Source organism: Kogia breviceps, chromosome 2 (assembly GCF_026419965.1).
Source record: "Kogia breviceps isolate mKogBre1 chromosome 2, mKogBre1 haplotype 1, whole genome shotgun sequence".
Lineage (NCBI taxonomy): Eukaryota > Metazoa > Chordata > Mammalia > Artiodactyla > Physeteridae > Kogia > Kogia breviceps.
In genome coordinates, this window is record NC_081311.1 from 168398086 (window position 1) to 168422644 (window position 24559).

The 24559-nt window shown below is 40.5% G+C and overlaps 1 protein-coding gene across 2 annotated transcripts in view; it reads left to right on the forward strand.

The window, feature by feature from the left end:
* CDK15 (cyclin dependent kinase 15) overlaps positions 1–24559 on the forward strand; it is an 89490-nt gene that overhangs the window by 15786 nt on the left and 49145 nt on the right. For both annotated transcript variants that reach the window (XM_059053455.2, XM_067026584.1), the window contains exons 5-8: positions 7499–7593; positions 8333–8395; positions 16054–16177; positions 17775–17895. In XM_059053455.2, coding sequence (XP_058909438.1) covers positions 7499–7593; positions 8333–8395; positions 16054–16177; positions 17775–17895 — 403 coding nt within the window. The remainder of the gene's footprint in view (positions 1–7498; positions 7594–8332; positions 8396–16053; positions 16178–17774; positions 17896–24559) is intronic.

The following is a 24559-nucleotide window of genomic DNA, read 5'->3' on the forward strand; positions in this document are numbered from 1 at the left end:
TGGATCCTTTTTCAGGTAGATTGCCTATTTCCTCTTAATTTATTTGGTCTTGTAGGTTTTTACCTTGCTCCTTCATCTGTGACATATTTTTTTCTGTCTCTTTGTTGTTGTTGTTGGGTGGGATTGTGTTCCTGTCTTACTGGTTGTTTGGCCTGAGGCTTCCAACACTTGGAGTCTGTGGGCTGTTGGGGAGAGCTGGGTCTTGGTGCTGAGATGAGGACCTGTGGGATACCTCACTCCGATGAATATTCCCTGGGGCCTGAGGTTCTCTGTAGTCCAGTGATTTGGACTAGGAGCTCCCACTCAGGAGCTTTGGCCTGACTGAAGCATGTGAACCAAGATCCCGCAAGCTCATGGGGTGGCAAAAAAAGAAAAAAGAAAAGAAAAAACAGAAAAAAAGAGAACAATAACAAAGAGTAAAGAAAAGAATAAACTTAGACTAGGAAACTAACAGATATGTTAGAAAGAATATAAAAATAAAAATATAGATGAAGGTAAAACAGAACCACAATTGTAAAAAAGAGGAGAAGGAAAAAAAAAAAGGTGGAAAAAGCCTTGGCTGTGGAGGATGAGGCCTAGGAAGGGGCGGGGTTTGGGCAGTGGGCAGGGCCTATGCTTAGGACCCAAAGGGCTGGAAAAGGACCTGTGGGGTGGGGGCAGGGGTGAGGCTTAGGCTCAACAGAAGGGGCCCAGGCGTGCCTCTGGTCTCAGAGGGTGGGGGACCCAGCCTGAGAGGCCAGCAGGCTTCCTGGGCCCGAATGGGTGGGGCCAGCACCCTCTGCTCCTCTCCTGCTCCTCTGGTCCTGGAGGGCCCCTCCCACCTGCCCCTCCTGTTCTCCCCTGCCCTCCCTCCTATGCCCCCAGGACCACTGTGGCCTGGAGGGGGCCTCTGAGAGCATAGGACCTGGCCATTAGAGCCAGGCAGGCTCCCAGGCCTTTTGGGCAGGGGAAACGCTCATCACACTCCCCCATGATCCAAGACCCCTAGAGTCCCTCCAGGCATGGGAACCCCTCCCCCCTTCCAGCCACCCCTCAAGGGCTCTGGTCCTGTCTGGCTTCCACTTCTCCTTCCTTCTCAGTTCCCCCATGTCCTACCAGTTTGCTTGGGGATTCCTCCCATCTCCTTGGGCATCGAGGTCCCCCACCAGATCTGGCAGTCTCCCTAGTTGTGGAGAGACACGAACTCCGTGTCTTCCCATGCTGCCATCCTGACTCTGCCCCCCATAATTATACTTTAAATGTTTATTTTTGCAACTAGGAGATAACACATTTGAATAGGCAAATATTAAAAGTTTTTATATAAGAACAAGTTCCCTAGTTTTATTAACCTATGTATAAATGTCTTAATAGTGTGCATTACTTTGAATATCTTTCTATAAAAATAGAAACTTGGTTTAAAAAGAATTTCTAGGACTTTCAGCCTGTTAGCAGCATTAGTGAGGAAGCAATCATAGAGCTAATCTTTTTGAAGGCTAGGCACATGACATAATCTTCCCCCCAACTCAATCTTTTTTCTGAAACTTTACATCAACTCTAGTTGGTAAAGTGTTATTTTTGTCATAGTGTTGAAGGAATATGAACTTCAGAGAGGTTAGGTAACACATCTGAGGCCACAGAGCTAGTAATCAGAGTCATTACTTATTCAAATCCATTCTATTATATTCAAAATATCCTTTCTACTTTATTATGATAAATTTAGAAATCCTTAACTCTAGCATTTTTCCTTTTGCAACAGTTAAAATAAAAATAGAAATCTATTTTTATGATACATTTTGTATAAGTGTTAAGCAAAATACAGGAGAGACATTTTAAAGAAAATAATATACAATATCATATATTTGTCAATTCTGATTATTTCATCCACTCTACAGCACTGTAATTGCAAGTCTTTAAGTTAGAAAACTGAGCTGAGAATCTTTTAATATCATTCTCTAGTAGAAAACATTACAAAGTAATCATTCCCAGTCCATATATGAGAAAACTGAGCCAAAAATAGACAGAGGCACCTCTGCAAGGTCACACAGTGAGGTGGAGGATAGCAATTAGAAGCACTGAGTTGCTGGTTACCACATATGGATTACGATAGACCTGGTTGTCAAGAAGTCCTCCGTTAAATGCACACAGATCACGTCAGGGACATAACACATTTATATATGCATAGTTGTATTTTTATAAAACAAAATAATGCCATGTGATTGGGATAACAATTCCAAAGAAGTCAGATGATAACTATTATCTAACATTTGTCTTCATATTTTTCTAAATTTATGTAGGTGATTTCTTGGAATGCATAACTCAGCTCATTGACTTGATTTGTGACACTCAGGCCAGAAAAAACATGGCATCAGGAACTACAAATTCTTTTCAATTCAATGCCCAATGCGGGTTGGGCCTGAGAATTGGCTCCATTATTGACTCCTACATAAACTCATGACAACTGTCTGGTCTTCATTAATTCACAAGCACTTACTGAGCGCCACATGCCAGGCGTATGCTAGGTGCTCAAGGAGTTCAAAGCCTAGGAGGGCTTTGACTACTAGGCACTCACTCTATATAGCTGTGCCCCAGGACTTTGAGAATCAGCCTTGTTCTTTGTCATTGTCATCTTTACATTTTCTTCTAAAGTAGAACAGAGAGTAACATCAAACATCCTGACCCATTTCACTTGCAAAGCTTCAATTTTCCTAAAACTTCACTAAACCACAAACCCCAATGAAATTAACAGAACAGGGCTTCCCTGGTGGCGCAGTGGCTGAGAGTCTGCCTGCCAATGCAGGGGACACGGGTTCGTGCCCCGGTCTGGAAGATCCCACATGCCGCGGAGCGGCAAAAATTAATTAATAAATAAATAAATTTTAAAAAAAGAAATTAACAGAACAAAGAAATTAAATATTCTCATATCATTGCAAGATGAAAATGATATTTTTTTCTAAATTACTACTCTCTTACATATATGAGAATCAGGTTAAATTTCATTAGCTGGAATTTCATTGGTATTTAGTTGGTCATATTAAACACCTTTTGGGACACTTAAAGAAAGAAATACTTTACATTTTTTAAATGAGCTGACTAACGTTTTGTCATGGGTCAATTTTTCTGATTTTGGGATTATGTTGTTTTCTTCAGGTTTTCTCTTTGGCTTTCTGGGTGTTCTCATGATCATACCAAGTTAGTATATGTAAAATTCTTAGACCAGTGCCTGGCATGTGATAAATGCTCAATGAGTGTTAGCCATCATCATCATCGTTATCATTATAAAAGTATTTTAGAAGCACTTAAAGTAATTCTATTGTGATTCCATTTGTCTGGAGCTTTAAAGACTCCCTTGTTTATCTTTGTGTCTACTTTGAAGAAGAACAGGAATAAGTATATCTAGACTATGTGAATTATAAAAGCAATAATTTTACAGGAATCAGAATGCTCTGATTTTAGGATTTGTCCTCTTTTCAGTTGGCTTTGCATCCCTCAGCTAATTATCCTGTAGAACACACCATATTCTGCTGTGAAGTTTATGAGGTAGCCTTGAAATTAGAGAAAAAGACCTTTCCTTCCTGGGGTTAAGACCCACACATCTGAGGTGGTAGGCATCTTAGATATCTCTGGTGGATGGACCAAACAACATATTAATATCATGAGAAAACTGCTTTAAACATCATCTACTCTTTCACGTAAATTCCCTATTATTAATCATCAAAAGTCACAGTTTCCGTATAAGTATTTCAGTGGTTCTGGGGTGTTAAAAAAAAAAAAAAAGCAGTAGTAGACATGTCATAACACACACGACATTTATAACTAAAATAAACATGGAATAGAAGCATCTTCAACAGAAATACTCTATGCCAACCAATAGTATGTATAGAAATATTAGGTAATTAGTGACCACTAATTCAATAGCGAATATTTACCGAGTGCTTATAATATCCCAGATGTTGTTGTAGCCACTGCCAATACAGCAATAAGCAAAACAGACAAAAGTGCCTGCTCTCATTGGAGTTTATATTCTGAAAGGTGGAGGCAGACAACAAACAGATAATATGTCAGGGGTGATAAGTGCTCTGGAGAAGGATACAGCAGGGCACAGGCATAGAGGATACCTGAGAGTGGGACAGGTGCAGGGGCTCGGACTTATATATATAATATGAGCGGAGACCTGAAGGAAGCAAGGGAAGAAGCATGCTGAGCTGAGACAAGAAGGTTACTGGCAGGGACAAGGGCAAGTGTAAGACCTGGGGTGTAAATGTGTTTGGAAGCATCCAAGGAACAGCCTTGGATGTCCATAGTGGCCAGAGCCAAGTGAATGAGGGTGGAGTGAGGAGAGGAGGGTAGGGCAGTACCAAGGGTGGACAGGCATTGTATGTCCCTTCCATCTCACTCTGAGTGAGATGAGACACCACGGGAGGGTTTGGAGCCAGGAGGACATGTCCTGACTTCCATTTGAGAAGGGTCACAGTGGCTGGGTTCTGTGGAGAAGAGACTGTCAGAAGGAAGGGAGGAAGCAGGGAGACTAGTTAGGAGACATTTACAGTAATTCAGGCACCATATGATGGTGGCCTGGTCCTGGATGGGAGCAGAGGAGATGCTAAGAAGGGAGGAACGCTGGACATGTTTTGAAGGTGTTGCCAGAAGATTTGCTGATGGTTTAGATGAGGGTGTGAGAAAGAGTTGAGAGGAGCACTTACTAGAGTGGGGAAGCCTCATCATATGGATTAATGGCTTCAAAAGATTTCTGAAAAATTGTGAAGATAAGACTAATAATGCAAATGTAAGAGAACAAGAGAGAACTGGCAAAAGTGACCCTTTTCCTACTCCTATAAAACAAATTATCGACAAAACTATATGAAATAAAGATTTATACCCAATATTGTCATTAGCAGTGAGCCTCATCCAAAGTAGATATTGTTCCTTGAGCTTTTTACCAAATGACAGTGTGAGGCCGTTGTGATTAACAAAACATACCATCATGGTTAAAAATCAGCATCAGGAGTTTTAGTAATATCATATTTAAGCAGGACTAAAATTGTATTAAAATAAAATTAAAATGTCCATAATATTCTTAGCAATTTCAGCTTTACCATATCCTTTTAAAATCTAATTTGGTATATGCTTTGTAATATGTGTGTGTGTGTGTGTGTGTGTGTGTGTGTGTGTGTGTGTGTGTGTGGAGAGAGAAGGAGGGAGGGAGGGAGGGAGGGGGAGAGAGAGAAAGAAAGAGAGAGAGAAGTTCATGAACATAATTTATAAATGAAAATATACATAAAATACAAGCATTCTCAACCGATTGTCCGAAGTCAGTGTCGTAAGTATGGATGGTGTTGAAAACTCTAGCAGAAACATGACATAAGCAAAATTTTAAGATGTTAATCTGGGAGTGGAGGTTTAGTGAGGTTCAAAGTGATAGGGAAGCTTAGAAGCTGATGGCTGGGGTATTCTAATTTGCAGCAGGGGTGATGCTTTATATTTATGCATGGGGTCTGATTCCATCCACATGTCAACCCTGTGAAGTCAGGTCAGGAAATGCATTATCTCCTTTTCACAAGGAGTGAATGGAGACTTGGGGTGGGATTCTTTCCTGAGCTCTCTCGGGTAGAAAGTGACAAGGCCAGGATTCACATTAGGCCTGTGGCTCTACAGTCAGTTCTCTGTTAAGACATCCAGTACATATATTTGAAAAAATTAAGTGCTTACTCTTGGCTGAGCATTGTACTAGGGTAATGTGGCGGCATCCGAAAGAGAGGGAAAGTTGCTCCATTTCCGTGTAGTCTTTGGTCTGGGAATAGGGACAGTAAACAGATGCCTGTGAAACAATTTACTACGTTTACAAAGCAATGTACTTGTAAAAGTGAAACAATAAATTTAGCTCATAAGAATTCAGGCGGGAAAAACTATCAGTTAGAACATTAGTCATTCAAGCAGAGTAGGGTTAGCAGGTGCAGTAGGGCTCCTATGATGGTAAGGTTCCCAGCTCAAACCGAGGTAAAGAAGGAAATTCACTGGCTCACAGATCTGATAACTACAGGCTTGCAGGGTGTAGAGGACGTCACCAGGAATCTGTCCATCACCCAACACTGTTTTTCTCTGCCTTAGGTTTAGTCCCAGGCGTTGGTAATCTGACCACAGCAGCTCCCGGTTAAATCCTACAAACTCAGCCCTTACAGTGGAAAAGAAAGCATGTCTTTCCTAATGGCACAAGCAAAGTTAGACCTCTCTTAAAGCTTGGATTTTGTGCCTGTCTTCTGAACCAATCACTGTGGCTGGGGGATGTTGTGCTCTGATTGGCCAGACTTAGGTCACATGCCCAATCTTAGGTAGGGGTGGTATCAGCCCCATCAGAATAGCATGGACTGAGTAGGGAGAGGGTTGGTTCCCCAGAGTAAAATAGAGGTGTCCCCACTAGAAAGGAGAATGGCTGCCAGGACGTAAAACAAAAGGATCATTACAACAGGATAAGATTCCTGAAGGAAGTAATTGTAAAAATTTGAGTATTTGAGTTAGTCTGTTTTTAATCTTATGGAATTCTGGGAGAGAGTAGGTGGAAGAGATTCATGATATGCAAGCAGACCCTGCAGAACATTGATTTGAGTTTTTACACTTCACTTTTCCTTTCCTTTAAGTCTTAAAGACACTATTTCTTCATGCAGGGATGCCCTGAGCTGAGACTCACCATCTCCTTATTGTGCCTTTTCTGGTCTCCACCTTCCTGAAGGTCTTCCTATCTCTGGAGCCCCCAGAGTCATCCTTTCAAACCCTCTCCCAGCCACTCACTGGCCCTTTGTGGTGACTTCTCCCCTTTAGAGCTGCCTTTAGCGACCTAATAATAACCTGTTATCAAAGATGCAAGAGACAGTCCTCAGCCCTTCCCACTCATCCGGGCTCCCCAAGTTTGGTCCTCTTCTCTTTTTAAGTGAATTTCCTCCTTTCCACAGGTTTTCAATTCTACCATTAAGAAATCCCATCCACTCCCTATATTATAATTCAGCAATCCTTCGTCCCATGTTCTTATCCCTGCCTTCCATCAGTCATATCTACAGGCCCTGCTGACCCCCTGTGGGACTTTGAATTTTAGAGAATGGTCATGTGTTGCAAAGTCCTGCTCTAGAAGGCACAGCACTCCTTTTCCTGCTCCTCCAATGGCCTTTATCTCTCCAGGCTTCCTCTCCTGTAGCTCTGAAGCAGAGATAATAAGCTTCCCAGAGGAAGGCATTTGCAAAGTGCTCTGAGTGCTTTGATGAAATTGATTGGGTAAATGGAAACATATTTTTTGCAACTGCTTTAGCCTGTAAGAAAAATAAGTTATGTAAATGCAATGATTCACCATTTAATAAATAATGAAGATTGTTTTATAGCTTTAAATATTATTTCACAGCAAGAGATTTTTTTCCAACATTACAAAACCAGAATGGTTGATTTGAAATGTTTAAAAAATAAATAGTGCTTGATATTTTTAAAGCAGTACTTTCATGATCAATGATTGAATTAAAATTTTGTTTAATTTTTCTAGCTTCTCTCCTGAAGGGTTTGAAACATGCCAATATTGTGCTGCTCCATGACATTATCCACACCAAAGAGACACTGACATTCGTTTTTGAATACATGGTGAGTTGCCCCAGCATTTTATAAAGCATAAGGGAAAAGCCTGGTGCTTGTATAATGAATCTGTTAATATTTTATGGCATGATAAAACTTTCATTACAATGTGGAAAGTGTCATGGAAATTTTCATTATTGTGATTAGTGGATCCTATTGTTCTTATGCTCATTCGTTAGTCCTGCTCCTTTACCCGCTACATTTGCTGCCTTTCCCCCACCTTCACCAGCAATAATAAACACTTTGAGTTTGCCTCCTAAATAAAACTTTTGCACTTATTTTTTTAATCTATTTTTAATTGCTGTCTGAGCAGAACCCAACATTTTTTCATTGACAATAAAGACATAAACCACAAGGTTTTTAAAAAATTGTATACAAGTTTACTAAAGAATACATCATTTTGTATTTCTGAAAGAAAAAACTGTTCAAATATTAGCAGAAAGGAATCATAAGGCATGTGTACCTGACTTGCCTCCAAGGACACTGAAGAGTACAAAATCCCCATGTCATTGCGTTCAGGGGCGGTCATTTAAAATGAGCCTCTCTTGTGCCAGGCTTCCTTCTAAGAGCAGCCGGTTAGGAAGGCACACTGTGTTTGACTTTGACGGTGGTGTCTCAGAAAACCTGGTTGTGTACCTTTTGCACCTTATTCTCAAAAATTCTGAACTTTGTAATACCTTTGAGAGTCAAGTCTGTGGTCTGCTTTGTGACACTGACCTAATGTCACTCTCTCCACCATTTTGTGTAGCACACAGACCTGGCTCAGTATATGTCTCAGCATCCAGGAGGGCTTCATCCTCACAATGTCAGGGTGAGTACAGAGAGTCAGGACTCTCCTCTGGCTTGCCCACAGCAGAAGAATCTTGAAACAGACTGCCATCACAAACTGAAGTTCCATGATACTAATAAGAAGATGGATATCCTTGATATTCTAGGGGAAAGTAAAAAAAAAAAAAAAAAAGGTTTGCCTCAAGATATGGAGCAATGTCTGGCTGTTTTCTGGGCAGCCTAACCCTGTCAGTCATTGTCATCATGCAAATGTGTCTTTAGAAGTATAAACCAATGAAAAAGAATTGCATTACAAGAAAAAAATGTGAAGTTAGGCCATCATAAAATAAATACTTTCTTCATAGCAGACTACTGTGGTCTGTGATAAAGTTTGTGTTGTACCTATAGTTCCGCACTACAACTAGCAAACAAACTACCTTTGTTGGATCTTTATCAGTTATCCTTTTGCCTGTTCTATCAGATCTGATTATATGTGGGACCAACTTCCATTTTTCCAGTCATTGCAATAGAAATAATAATAAACTCTTAACTAGTTGTAATTCTACATGTGTTATAAATTTTAGAAAGCATTTGTATTTCATCCTTTTCATTCCCTAAGGTTTTATTGGCATTAATTAATTGACTGGCCCTTGACATAGCCATATGAGATTTGTATATGATGTACTCATTCATTTAACTTATAGTTATGTGTTTATTAATTCATTCATTCAAGAAATATTTATTGACTACTTAGTGCCATGTTAAATCCTGAGGTTTCAATAATGAATAAGTTGTGTTTCTTATTTTCAATGAGCTAAAGCCCAGTAGGATATATGGACTTAAATAGGTAGTGAGAAGCAAAGTTATAAGGGCTATGGCCATGTTAACTAGGAATACTATGAGGACTCATAGTAAGGGGACCTCATCCAGTCGTGGAGGCAAGGGGGAAAGGAAGGTTTGAAGACAGGGGGTTGAAAACAGTGAAAACATTTTAAAATAGTTAGAGGAAAATGAAATAGAAAACTAACTAGGGAAACCAAGAAGGAATATCTAGTAGTGTGTTAAGGACACTGGTGAGGATGAAATCCATTAAATTATCTGCATGATCATGAGATTTCTTTTTCTTTCTTTCTTTCTTTCTTTCTTTCTTTCTTTCTTTCTTTCTTTCTTTCTTTCTTTCTTTCTTTCTTTCTTTCTCTCTCTCTCTCTCTCTCTCTCTCTCTCTCTCTCTCTCTCTCTCCCTCTCTCTCTCTCTCTCTCTCTCTCTGTCTCTCTCTGGCAGTGCTTAGCAGTTCAAACAGAGGAGCAGAGAAAGTAGATAGTTAGATTGATTGAGAATTGGGGTTTTGCCAGACATATGAGAGGAAAAGACAAGTGGGCAAGATATTTGGCGATTGTCGAGAGAGGTTAAAGGGATGGTCAGAAGCTTCTAAACTGAGTCCAATCTGAGGGAAGGAAGTGAAGATAGGCAGGTTGCTGATAGCTAGGGAGAAGGCAGAAGAGTCAAGGAACTAGAGATTTGATTAAATAGAAGAACAGTTGGAGAAAGAGTAACTGTGAGAAAGATAGAACATTTTCAGGCTTGAGTGACTCTCATTCCAAGCACTGTGCTAAGTGCTTAGCAAAATAGAAAGACATAGAAAACATGATTCCTCAAGGGACATAGAGCCAAAAACAGGAGATAAGACATACACATCAATACTACTACAGGACATTTGTGAATAACACCGAGTAAGAAATAAGACCTAACGTTGTAGACATGCAAAGAAGTAAAAGATATCTTCTCATTTTAAGAGGTTTTAATAAACCAGACCTTTAAAGTCACAATGCATTTCAAGAGGCTGGAATAGGGGAAGATGTTAGAGGAAGAAGGAATGTTTTCAGCAAAGGTACAGAGCAGGGAAGTAGAGGACGTGTTCAAGGAAGAGGACCCCAGAGCCATAGACTGTTAGTGTTGGAGGGACCACAGTGCTTTTCACTCTTCAGGTTCTGACCCACTAGTGAGCTGTGAAATCAGTTGGTGATTAGCAACCAGCATTTAAAACAATGAAATGGAATGGATGAGAAAAGAATAGAAAATATTATAGTATATTACATTTAGTAAGAATAGGTATTATTTTGTGCAACTTTTTTTCCGTTTGAAGCTGTGCTTCTATCTATGTATGAATGTGAAAACTGGAAACATATATTTCTTACTGGGGGATGCAATAAAAAAAAAAAAAAGCCTTAAAAACACTGGGTTGGTCTAACTTTCTTTTTCTGCAGAATTAGAATCCAAGGTTTGAAAGGGCAAATGTTTTGCCTGAAGTTGTAGAACCATCTTTTGCCATTGCTAAAAAGGATTCTTGGTTAAGATTATTTTCTACCAGTGCCATACTGCATCTCTGGTCCTGTTGGCCTGAAGTAGAGACTATCTTAGTGAAATGGAGTATAATTAGTCCGGAGAAATAGATTGGGTAGGTGACTGAGAGCCTTACTTTCTAAGTAAGGCTAATAAAGTCCACATCTTACTTTCTAAGATGTGGACTTTATTCCTTAGACAGTAGAGTCATTAAAGGGGTTTGATTGAAAAAGAATGACACGATCAGAAGGAAATTTATGTAATTGTGGTCTGTGGGATGGATTAGAGAGAGGAGACTGGAGTCAGGGATTCCAGTTAGGAGTTTATTGATGTGGGCTAGCCTAGTGCTTCTCAAGCTTCAGTGAGCAGATAAATGACCTGGGGGTCTGATTCAGTTAGTCTAGGCTGAAGCCTGAGCTTTGCATTTCTAGCATACTCCAAGGTGATACAGATGCTGCTGGCTGAGGACCAAACTTTGAGTAGCAAGTTTCTAGGTAAGAAGTGATAAATTATGGTAGTGAAGGTACAAATAGAAAGGAATGTGAAAAAGAAACAAGAGTTCAGCCAGGACATGGTGACTAACTGGGCTTGTGGAGGGAAAGGATGAGGTCAAACATGACTGATTTGGGGTGTGGTTTACCTGGAGAATTATAGCGCTATTAACAGAAACAAAAGAAGTCGACTTAGAGAGAAGGCAGAAGAGTCCTGTTTTAGACATGATGAGCTTCTCGTTGAGGTGGGATAGCCAAAGGAAATGAGAAGCAGGCAACTGAAGAGGAGATTGGTTCTCAGGAGGAAGGTGCATGCTAGATTTGAGGGTAATTGATGCATGGAGTTTGTAGTTAAAGACGAGAGAGTGGATAATCAAAAGAGCAAACACAAAGAGAAAAGAACTGATGATAGAACTTTTGCTTTTGGGGGTGAGAAGAGGAACAGAACAGCAACGGGCAGAGGGAAACAGCTTTTAGGAATATAGAAGATCCAGAAAAATGCATTTTTATGGGAGTCAAGGCAAGAGACAGTTTCAGGGAGGGCATGGTTGAGAGTATCACAAAGTTGAAAATCATATTTGATAGCAAGGACTTTGTGGGTTTGTGAGGGATACACTAATAAATAGAGGAATTTATTAGGGGTATATGGAAGCACAAAGGAAGAAGTTATCCAATCAAAGCAGATAGGACTAGGGATGAGTTCCCCACAGTAGAGGCAGCAGTGAAAATGCTGGGATGCCAGGGAGGGTATAGTATATTCCAAGAACTGAAGATAACTCAGGAGTTAAGGCTGGATTAGAATGAACAGAGTTGAGGGTGGTTAGAGCTGAGACTTGAAAGTAAGTAGGAGCCAGAGCATGAAGGGCCCAGCTATGTCATGCTATTCCATATGAGGAACCATTAAATCATTTTAATAGGAGGTGATAAATTCAGATTTCCTTTTTGTAGAGCTCACTCTGATGACACTGTGGTGAATAGATTGGAAGGTGAGCAATACTGTTTTTTTTTGAAATGTTATAGTCCCCTGACCTCACTCTTCCCTTGTTTTTTTCTCTACTCCCACCCCATACTCTCATTTCCTCCACTCATTCTCTAAATGCTGGTGTCCATGAGGGTTCCAACCTTGACAGTGAGGCTAATGAGGAGTGGTGCAGATGTGAATTGATGGCGGAGGAAGCTGGATATATGTGCAATTAATTACTTAGCCAGATGGAAGAGTCAGCAATCCTTTTTCTAACTTTAAGTAATTAGGTGGGTGATGGTGCCATTCACTGAAACAGAGAAATGGGAAAATAGATTTTAGAGGGATATAGTGAGTTAAGTATTGGCATGCTGAGCTTGAGGTGATTATGGGATGTCCAGGTGAACTTCAGACTATATGGGTCTAACAGTTCAGGAAAGAGATCGGAGGTAGAGCTAAAGACTTTTAAATAAATCAGAATACAGTTGTTAATTGAAGCAATGTTAGTGGATAAGATGGCTAAGGGAGCATGTAAGGTGATAATAGAAGGTCAAGGATGGAACCCTAAGGAATATCAATATATTAGACATCAGTAGAGAAAGTGGAACCTATAAAAAGAACAGTCAGAGAAGTAGGAGAAAAATTAAGAGATTGTGGTACCAAAGTGGGGAGAGAGCTTCAGGAAGGAAGAGGGTCAACAAAGCCAGATGCTGCAAAGAGAAGGAGTGAAAGGTATCCATTGGATTTTCGTAGCCAAAGACATTGGTGACCACAGTAAAAACATTATGAATAAAGTGATCGTAGCAGAAGCCATTTTGTAGGGGGATGAATTTCCCATTTCAGAGGAAAAACAATTCCATATGATGGCAAGGCCCAGTGTGTGACTGTGAGGAGTGAGGGGCTAAAGTGGGTTGGAGAAGCAGATCGTAGGAGTGTGGAGGGTGACTGGACATGGGCACTGATGTTAGGGAAGCAACAGCTGGGATCCGGGTGCCCAAGTCTTGAGTGAATGATGGAGAAAGGTGGGGAGTCATGTGGATGACAGTAAGAAGAGGCATAGAGGAGGATGTGGCTCAATGGCCTGAAAGTCCAAACAACCAGGGTTTTTACTTGAGGGTGGAGAAGCAATGGTTTTGAAGTGGTATTGGGAAGTCACGCAGTACCCTACCTCACAGTGATCAAAGGTATGAGCAAGTTGTAGAAGAACTAGCATCCACTTGAGAATGCTGTAGGGAAGCAGTGAACTCATGGTCTAAGTTAAGCCAAAGGAGACAGAAGGAAATTCATCAGAGGGTGGGTCTTAGGAAGTTTTAAAACCAGGATTGAGGAGTGAAAAGTGAACAATGAAAAGGTTTGGGGGAGAGAGGAACGATGGATGCTGGGTTAAATGAGAGGAAGCAGAGAGCAGTATGGAGATGAGCTTTAGGGAGGAAAAAGGAATAGTCAGAGAGGTTTATATTTTTAGTGACCACAGAAGACAGGATGGGAATCATAGTGAGATTAGCCTGTGTCAGATTTCTAATAGAACAAATCCCAGGAATTCCCTCGTGAGTGGAAGGACTCGGGCTTCCCTGGAAGAGTTGGCTGACTGATCTGATTGTGTTTTTGTGGGACTCCTAGCCCAGATGGTACTAGCCCAATGGAATTATTTTTTTCCCAAGAGCCTCATTGTGTTGGGAACAGGACTAACCCCTGGGCTATGGGAAACCCTTCTGGAAAGAGTCACGATCTGGATGGTGACTGAGAAAACACCATCAGATTGGGTCGTATTACTGGTGAAGTTTTGGCAGTGGGAAAGGAGGAATACAGGCTGTAAGGGATTAAAGAGTAAGTGGGTGGTGAGGTTACTCAGCACACACTGCAGTTTTGACAAGTGTGGCTATGAAATCCCATACCCTAAGACTGCAGTGTTTTGCCATTTACAAATGCTTGTAGACATGCGGAGCCAGGGAAGAAAGGAGCTAAAGATCAAGAAGGTGAGCAGCGGGTGTGTGACTAATCAGTGATAACAGTCTATGCATGGGACGCGAAAGGGATTTCAGGCTGGCCCACTATGAAGCTCTGTCTCTGACTCAGCTAGCTAGCTCTCTCCTTCCTTGGCAGGTTTTAATTTTCTAACTTTTCTCTGGTTTCTCAGGATGGTGTCATGGTGTCAGTCAGGTCTGAATTTGAGACCTGGCCCTGACTCTTTTTAGACATGTTTTTAATGTTTCCTTAAGCCCTATGTTTCTTATATATAAATCGAGGACGAGCATATCTTCCTCACAGGGTTGTTTTGAGGATTACAAAAGGTCCTGGGTATTCAGTACATGTTCTTTTCCCTCCCTTCCTTCTGTCTCCGTCCCTTGCTGGTCACCATCTCTCTATCTTCTGTCTCTCACCTGTCTTCATCTGTCTTCATCTCCCTCTTTCCTTACTACTATCACATTGAAAAACATAGTTTTAAGCACCTACTATGGCATCTTATCTTTTGCCTGGAATTTAAGTTGGTCCTTTATATTGTCTTTTCCATGAACATTTATGTTTATAACCGATCGGAGGGTTGAAATGTTGTTATGGGACTTGTGTGCTTTGGCAGCTGAGTGATGTGATGAATGGTAAAATGAATAATACAGTGTGTGTGATTGAAGCACCAGGAAGAGAAGAATTGGGATGAGAAAGACTCATAGAACCAGCGAACATTTGAAGTAGGAGCCTCAAGAAAATGTTAACATTCTTAAACGGCTTGGGGACCCTGATATGGGAACTGCATGGAGCCATGCAGCCACAGCTGTGCAGTGGGAGGTATACACCCCAGGATCCTGCTTTGGTCAGACCATGGCACTCATCAACTTGATTCCAATGCGTCCAAGTCATTGTTAGGTCATAGCAGGTTCAAGCATCTCTGAAGTTCCTAGTTTCCAAGATGTGATGGAAAAAGTGGATTTATCCGCATGGCTCTGCATCTACTATTTTGCCCGTGTCCCGAGAATGCTGGGGCTGCCCTTTTCTTTTCAAAACCGCCAGAACATGTTCTCAGTTGGCATAGGTCTTTGTAAACACTAATGTTGGTGTTCGAATTCTCAGTTGCCAGTGGCACTAGAAAATAGCAAAAGACACTTGGAATGCTAGCATTCTTTTTATTTTCCCTTAAGCTTGTGTTTTGGTGGGAACCTAATAACGTCTTTCGTTTCTGTGCCTTGTAACCACAAGCAACATTTTAAAATTTAGGCCTAGAATGTATTTTTCCTTTTGTTTCCCCCCACCCCCTTTTTTCTTCTCTATACTATTTATTCCTTATTCTCTTTTGATTTTTTTTTTGGTCTAATTTATTTTGGTATCTTTTCCCTCTGAATCTCTACTGTATATTTCCCTTGTTTTCACTTTGAACTTAATACTTTAAAAATTCGTTTAAAAAGATAATGGTTCCTTTATTTCCTAATACCATCTAAGGATATATTTCCCAGTCTGCTCTCCCTGTGTTCTGTTTTTAAAAGGGTTTTATATCAGAGAGCCTGGAAAACTTAAGCAGTTGTAAGTGTTAGAATATCATTTCCAGGTCAACTTTGATCTTATATGCCAAGTTCATCAGTGGGAAAAAAATTAAATCTTTCACATCTAAATCAATAACTAGTGTTCCAACAGAAACTTCAAAGTTTCACTTTAGATTTTTAAGGAAGGGTAATTCCTTCAGTATCAAAGAAATGAGATGTCAGGAAAAGCCAGAATCCCTTTGTTTAGGACATGGTCTACTTACTTGACTTTCCTTGTTTTTTTTTTTTTCCTCTTCGAATGCAAAATCTTCCATTTTTTTTCGTCTCTCAAGAGACCCTTTTACTATATTCTTTCAGATGACTGTTTTTGATTTAGAGGAGAAATCAACACATAGTGGCTCAAATCTGCTTAGATAAGGTGTTCATTCCTTCCAGCTTTTCATGTTTCAACTTTTGCGGGGCCTGGCGTATATCCACCACCAACACGTTCTCCACAGGGACCTGAAACCTCAGAACTTACTCATCAGTCACCTGGGAGAGCTCAAACTGGCTGATTTTGGTAAGTCGCCTCCCAAGTCTCCTCCTGGGCTATGAACAATGATGTTTTTGTGTGCGCATGTTTAAAGCATCAACTAGGGCTGGCTTTTGAAAAGTGGGAACCGGGGAACATGATGCTTTGTCAGGATTTCAAACAACCGTATAGGAAGATTGAGGCAAGAAATAGGACGAGATTGGTAACTTCTTAGGGTTCCATCAAGCCTCAGTCTAATCAGATCCTAAAACTTGGTTACCCCTACTACCTCACTGACATTTTTGATGTAAAGATTTTTGTAGAGTGAACGTACTTGGTAGGTTTCCCTAAATCTAGGTGGATGTACAAATTCCATCAGACTAGATCAAAGTTATCCCAGGATGAAAGGATAAAGAAGTTAAGCCCAGATTGTAGGATGGACTCCTGCTGGAATGGAGGCTCCAGGACACCTGTTCCTGCTCACCTATGTATCTATATAGGTGGGACTGTATGGGTACCTGAGGCTTTTATTCTCATCAAAGTGATGAAGATTTCCCCTGAGTATCACTGTGTCTTTCCATTTTAGCACATATCATAGTTTATAATTATACATATATACTTCTGTGATGATTTTGTCTCCTCCACTAGACTATAAGCCTTATGAGGGCAGCCTGGATCCATTTTTGCTTAACATTATATCCCTAGTGCCTGGCACCATAGCAGGTGCTCAATACATTTTTGTGGAAAACTGGTGCCGTATAAGCTGAGGAACCACTCTTCTCCGTTTGGCAGATGTCAAATGATGCTACTATAGCTGCCGTAAGCCTTTAACAGACATTCATTTGTCAAATTCCCCACAATAGTGAACTCATCTATTCAGGTTTTTTTCTAGCTATAGATCATGTGATCCAGTGAGATAAATAGCTAACTGATGAAAGTACTCTCATTTTGTAGAGGAGCACTTGAGAATGATCCAGCTAAGGTCCTGCCAAATAACTAATGTGGATCAACAGCCCACACCCTGTATCTACTAAACTGGGGATTCCTGGACTGCAGAAATGGAGGGTGGCCCTAGTAGTAGTGAATCAATTTTCCATTGCTGTTACAGAGAGCCCAAATTACAGAGGTGTATACATGGTCGAAGCTTCACGTTCTCTCATGTAACAGTCTGACCTAAGCAGTCAGAGCTCTGTAGTGGCCCCATGGTGTACTGGTCCACTCCTTCTGTCATGAGGCCCCACCACCCCTAGGTATTGCCCCACGGCCTATTTCAAGATGGAAGCCACTTCCGCCTCACTACAGCCTGGAGGAAGGATAAAAGAGACCAACACTTAACCCCTCCATGAAGTTCACACATCACTTCTATTCATATCAAATAGGCAAAAATTTAGTTGCCTTGCTACACTTAGCTGCCAGGAAGCCCACATCTAGCTGCAAAGTAGGCCAAATTTTGAGAAATTCATTTGATGAAGAGGTACACAAGAATCAAGATAGTTGAGTAGCTCTATTAAAAGCACCAAAGTTTGTGTATTATTTTTTAAATGTTGTTTACTCTGCCAATTATACTCTCCTTGGCAGACTGTATCACTGTGGCTCTCCAGAAGGTCTCAGGACAGTGAGTTCTGTGCTTTCCCCCTTCGGTCAGGTCTTGCTCGGGCCAAGTCCATTCCCAGCCAGACATACTCTTCAGAAGTTGTGACTCTCTGGTACCGCCCTCCTGATGCTTTGCTGGGAGCCACTGAATATTCCTCTGAACTGGACATATGGTAAGAGCTAGGGCCAAGAAAATGTGAGTCATCCTACCCATGGAGGTTGTTTTATTACCTGTATTACATTTTAGATAATCATTCTAATAATGACAATCACATCTGTATACAGAAATATAAAGTACTTTCAAATACATATCTCATTTGATTTTTACAATGCCCCTCCTTCTAGCTCTTCTCTTCAATCCTTTGTCTTCTCCCTTGTCCTCAGGGAAACATACATACACTCCCAAACCACAGATACACACACACACACACACACACACACATACACACACACACACACACACACACACCTGTCTGCATATGCCCAAACACCATTCAGAGCCTGGTGAAAAAACCATAAATACCAAGACTCGGTAGACCTGATTTTCATGCCAATATTTCTAATCAGTTACTCTGGATTACGTTATCTTCAAAAAAGCCATGTATCCTCTTTGTGTCTATGCTTCTTTGGTTTTAAAATAAGGGTAATAAACTCTCCCCATGAGGGGTTAAGGGGGACTGTGGTGCAAATGTAAGAACCAGATAGATGCTATCAAGTAGAGCCACACTATTGGAGAGGCTCTTGGATTAACTGGGTGCAGTGGTGAGAATGGGCTCTCAGCCACTCATCATCCTAGAGCAGTGGTGTTATGTAATCTGGCTCTGATCCCTGGAAATATCCCAGTCATTCGTGTGGTAAATTTGCAGTCACAGCCACCTCCTCAAAGGTAACAAAATGTATGGGCTTCCTTCAACTCCTTAGATGGTCTTATATAAACAGAAGGCCCTGTTTTTTTTAAAAAAAAAAAAAAAAAAAGGACTAAAAGGCTAAACTAAGCTTTTGAATTTCCCAAAGAATTGAGAAAAGTTGAAGAGAATTTCCTCCAGAGTATCTGGAGTCATTGATTTCCTGATACCCAGTCGCACTTCTCGAAATATCACCTGCTAGTCAAAACCCCCCTGAAACTGTCAGCTCTCACTGCTCTGCACTGTCACTTCAAAGGCCTTCAACGGGCTCTGGCTTTCTCAGCTCTTAATGATCACTTCCTAGTTGTGCTTCACAGACAGTGAAACTTCTTCTCATCACTTTTAAACTTTGTTTTATTATGGAACATTTAAAACATTCAAAATATATAAATATCTACATCAGTGATTCTTAACCAGGATCAATTTTGCTTCCCAGGGAGCCTTGCAGTGTTTGGAGACATTTATTGTCACAGCTGGGTGGTAGTGGGGTGCTCCTGGCATCTAGTGGGTAGAGGCCAAGGATGCTACTAAATATCTTATAATGCACAGGACAGCCCCCTATGACAAGGATGTATCCAGCCCAAAATGTCAATTGTGTCAAGACTGAGAAAACTGATGTAGATTAAAAGCATAGTAAAGTGAACTCCATGAGCCCACTACCCGATGTAACAACCAGAAACATCATCAGTACTGTCACATCCACTCGTGTCCCTTTCCCATCAGCCTGCCCCTCCACCAGAGGGGCTTCTACCCTGAATTATTTTTCTTGTTGTCATTCCCTCACCCTTTTTAAAAATAATATTTCTATATTGTTATGTATTTTTAAAATATTATTTTATTTTTACTTGCTTTTGAGTTTTTATAAAAATGATATTACATTGTTATTAGTCTTCTGTGACTTGTTTTTTTTTAACTCTGTGTTTCTAAGATTCATCCATGTTGATCTATGTGGCTACACTTTATTTTCTGTTGATGAACATTTCAGTTATTTAGTTTGCCTTTTGTTTTATTTCTTTTTGCTATTTTGAATATACTTGGTGCTTATATTTAAGGATATATCTAGAGTACTTACTTAAGGGTAGATTTGCTGTGTCACAGGGTATGTGAATGTTCAACTTCATGAAATAGTGTCAAATTGTTCTCCAAGTGGTTGTAACAATTTATGCACCAGCAGTGTATCATAGTCCCTTATCCACATCGGCACTAACGTCATAAAATCAGATTTCTTAATTTTTGCTAAGTTAGTAGGTAGAATGGTAGCATGTTGTGATCAAATTTGCATTTCCCTAGTTACTGATGAGGTTGGATGTCTTTTCATGGATTATTTGCCATTTGTGTTTTCTCTCCTATGAAATACCTCTGTGTGTCTTTTGTTTATTTTCTTTTGGTCTCTATGTCTCTGTCTGTCTCTCCTTTTCTCTCCCTTCCTCCCTTTCTTTCTTTATTGATTTATAGGAGTTCTTATACTCTGGATACTAATCTTTTATCAGTTATGAGTGCTACAAGCAGGCTCCCCAGTTCATGGCTTATGTTTTCACATCTTTATGTTGTCTTTTTAAACAAAAGCTCTTAATTTTAATACTGCTGACTTTATCAGTCTTTTCCTTTATGGTTAGCCCTTTTATTTCTTATTTAAAAAATCCTTCCCTCCTTGAGGTCAAAATGATATCCAATACATTCTTTTAAAAGTTGTAAAATTTTCCCTTTCACTTTAAATCCTTAATACATTGGAAATTGACTTTCTATGCTAACCCAGTGGTCTCACCCTAATTTCTTCAGCAATCTGCATGCCAAATCTCTCATATATAAGGTTTCTATAAATGCATAGGTCTGTTTTGAGCTCTCTACTCTGTTCTACTGGGGTCAATTTATCTGTTCCTGTACCATCATCCTACTGTATTAATTTCTATAGCATTATAATAATACTTGACATCTGCTAGGACAAGTCTCACCACTTACTTCATCTTCTTCCTCAGGAGTATCTTGCCTATTTTTCCCCTTTGATTCTCCATATAAATTTTACACTCAGTCTTTCAAGTTTCATGAAAAACCCTAGTGGGATTTTCATTGGAATTGCATTGAAATTATAGAACACTTTGAGGATAATTAACACCTTTGTAATATCCTCTTCCAATTTTTAAACACGGTATAATTCTCCATCTCTTTAGCTCATTTTTAATGCCATTTAGTAAAGTTTTATAATTTCCTCTCTAAGCTCTTACATATCTAGAGCAAAGGTCCTTCCTTGTAAGTCTGTTTCTGTTGTTTATTGTTTCTTTTGGTTCTTGCATATGGTATCTTTTTTCCATGCGTGTTTTGTTGTTTTTGACAATGATATGCTAATTATCCTTGGAATTTTATTTGTGGGTTTTTTTTTTTTTTTTTTTTTTTGAGGGCTCGGATGAAGTGTGGTCTCTCAGAGAAGATTTGCATTTGATTCTTCTAGGTACATTTTTTTTTCTAGGTACATTTATTTAAAAGAAATATATTACTGTATTTTACATAAGTGTTGGTCTGCTACTCAGATATTGCTTTCTTAATGCCATTCCCTACTGAAAAGAACTAGGCCTTTTTGGAGAAGTAGCCAATACTGAGACTGAGTCAGGGAAAGTATAAGATGAACTAGGAACATCTTGTTAAGCCAGAACATTTTTTAACAAAGTGATCAAAAAATGATGGGAATATGTAAAAAGATGTGGGAAGCAGCTTGAAGAGACTCCCACTGGCCAAAGCTGGTACCTTCCGAGCATCCTAATAGTGAGAGTAATGTAATGTATTATACCACTGAATAACATAAAAATACATAAGTCCAGGGCTTCCCTGGTGGCTCAGTGGTTGAGAGTCCGCCTGCCGATGCAGGGGACACGGGTTTGTGTCCCGGTCCGGGAAGATCCCACGTGCCGCGGAGCGGCTGGACCCATGAGCCATGGCCGCTGGGCCTGCGCGTCCGGAGCTTGTGCTCCGCAACGGGAGAGGCCACAATAGTGAGAGGCCCGCATACCACCAAAAAAAAAAAAAAAAAAAAAAACCATAAGTCCATACTGAAGGTAGATAGATAGATGGATGGATGGATGGATCAATAGATAGATAGGAAGGGAAGCTCCTTTATACAGTAGAATGCCAACTAATAACTGGAAAAGAAATGACGGAATTAGAAAATCACTATTTGGCAATATAGTAATAATTGGTTCAAACAAGAAGCATCATAGCTAAACTAGAGGGGAAGGTTTGATGAGGAATAAAATATTTATTTACATAGTTTCAAAGTACCTCTCTACAAATTACTTATTCATTACAAAAGAAAAAAATAGTAACTATAGTAGAGAGGCTTGGCAGACATCACCTTAATCAAGTTATTAGAGTTAGTATTGTTGATAACGGCACTAACTGACATCGTGTGACCCCTAATAGGACACACTGGAGAGACAGTATCATATACGTGGTTTTCCTGCAGAGAAAGAGCATAACCTGAGTCACATCATGAGGCAGCATCAGATCAACTCAGTCTAAGGAACATTCTATGACGAACTAGACTGTACACTTTAAAAGTATTGTAGGGAAGGAAGAAGTTTCCTCTGTCCTCTGAGGTTCAGTGGATGGGTCTGTGAAATAAACTGACAAAAGACAGATTAACGGGAGAAAAACACACACATTTTATTTTATGTTAAGAGTTTTATGTGACACGGGGGAAGTGACTTCATGGAAAGAAGAGAAAATCCCCAAAGAAACAGCTAGCCTTGGAGGCTTTTATACCATTCTTACAAAGGACGATACACTTGTAGAGAAGTAACAAGACAAAGGAAAGGGGTTTCTTTTATTATTATTATTATTATTTTATTTATTTGGCTGCGTCAGGTCTTAGTTGCAGCACACAGGATCTTCCTTGCGGCATGAGGGCTCTTCGTTGCGGTGCACGGGCTTCTCTCTAGTTGCAGCTCATGGGCTCCAGAGCGCATGGGCTCAGTAGTTGCGGCGTGTGGGCTCTCTAGTTGTGGCACGTGGTCTCTAGAGTGTGTGGGCTCAGTAGTTGCAGTGTGCAGGCTTAGTTGCCCCCTGGCATGTGGGATCTTAATTTCCTGACCAGGGCTCGAACCCATGTCCTCTGCATTGGAAGGCAGATTCTTAACCACTGTACCACCAGGGAAGTCCCAGAAAGGGGTTTCTGGACTCTTTAGGGGTGGTAATTGTGGAAGGTGAATATGTATATGGGGCACCTGGTGGTAGACACGGGCTACTTAGCAAGGTTTGTTTACATAGATTCTTCTTGGTATCATCTCTACATATGGTGATAAGGTTGTTCTCCCCTCCTGGGATGGGAATGGGGGACATCTTCATAAGGGGATTTTATGCCCTCCTTTCAGGCAGCTAGGGAGAGGCAAAGAGCTCATCCCGTGTTTGCTTTTTCTCAGTGGCCTTCAGCTCATAACAATTCTTATGGCAGGGTGACATATTTTGGGGTGACATTTTCCATTCCCCTACAGAGTCAAGGTTTTAAAAGCCAAAGAAAAGCTGAGGAAATGTTCCAGATTAAAAGAGACTAAAAGGACTTCCCCGGTGGCGCAGGGCTTGGGGGCTCGCCTGCTGATGCGGGGGACGCGGGTTCGTGCCCCGGTCCGGGAGGATCCCGCGTGCCGTGGAGTGGCTGGGCCCGTGAGCCATGGCCGCTGAGCCTGTGCTCCGCAATGGGAGAGGCCACAGCAGTGAGAGGCCCGGTACCGCAAAAAAAAAAAAAAGAGAGAGAGACTAAAAAGAGATATGCCAACTAAGCACAATGCATGGTCCTAGATTGGATGCTGGGGGAGATGGAGCTAAAGAACCTACTGGAACAATCAGTGGGATTTAAGTATGGGCTGTAGATTAGATAGTACTATTGGGATTGATGGTGAATTCCCTGATTTTGATAATTGCACTATTGTTATGTAAGAGAATGCTTTTTACTTAGAAAATACATGTGGAAGTATTTCAGGGTGAAGAGTCATTGTATCTGTAATTTACTCTCCACTGCTTCAGAAAAAATAGATGATAGATGATAGATGATAGATAGATAAAATGATAAAACCAAAGAAGCAAAATGTTGGCAATTGGTGAATCTGTTTGAAGGATATAAAAGAGTTCTTTCTACTGTTCTTGCAACTTTAAATTTTAAGTTATTTCAAAATTAAAGGTTAGCAAAAAATTGAGAAAAACCTGGTGTTTCACCAAAGATAGTGAAGTAGCACTGGCTTTGTTAAAAGCACTGGCCCAGTACGTGATCAGTGTTTTCAATTATTTCCTGTGTGTTCGAGAAGGGTGTGTATTCCTGAATAGTTGGGTACAGGTTTTTACATATGTTCAAAACTTCAAGGTTGTTAATTATGTTATTCACATTGTCTTTATATAATTTTTGTCTGCTTAAGCTATCAGAGAAAGATGTATTGAAGTTGTTTGATATATTGTTGTCAACAATGAACAATTCTATTCATTTTTGCTTTATATACTTTGAAGCTATTTTCATTAAGTGCAAATAAATTTAAAACTGTTCATCATTCCTTCATGCACTTTAAATCTTACTTTTGGAATAATTTTCCTTTCTATTGATATAAATCTTTTAGAACTTTCTTCAGTGTCAGCCTGTTGGTGGCAAACTCTGCTTTTGTTTCTTAAGGTAAACTCTCATTGTTGAAAGGTAGTCATGCTAAGGTGTTTTGTTTTGTTTTTTCATGCTAAGGTTTTTTTTTTTTTTTTTTTTTTTTGCGGTATGCGGGCCTCTCACTGTTGTGGCCTCTCCCGTTGCGGAGCACAGGCTCCGGACGCGCAGGCCTAGCGGCCATGGCTCACGGGCTTAGTTGCTCCGCGGCATGTGGGATCTTCCCGGACCAGGGCACGAACCCGTGTCTCCTGCATCGGCAGGCAGATTCTCAACCACTGCGCCACCAGGGAAGCCCCATGCTAA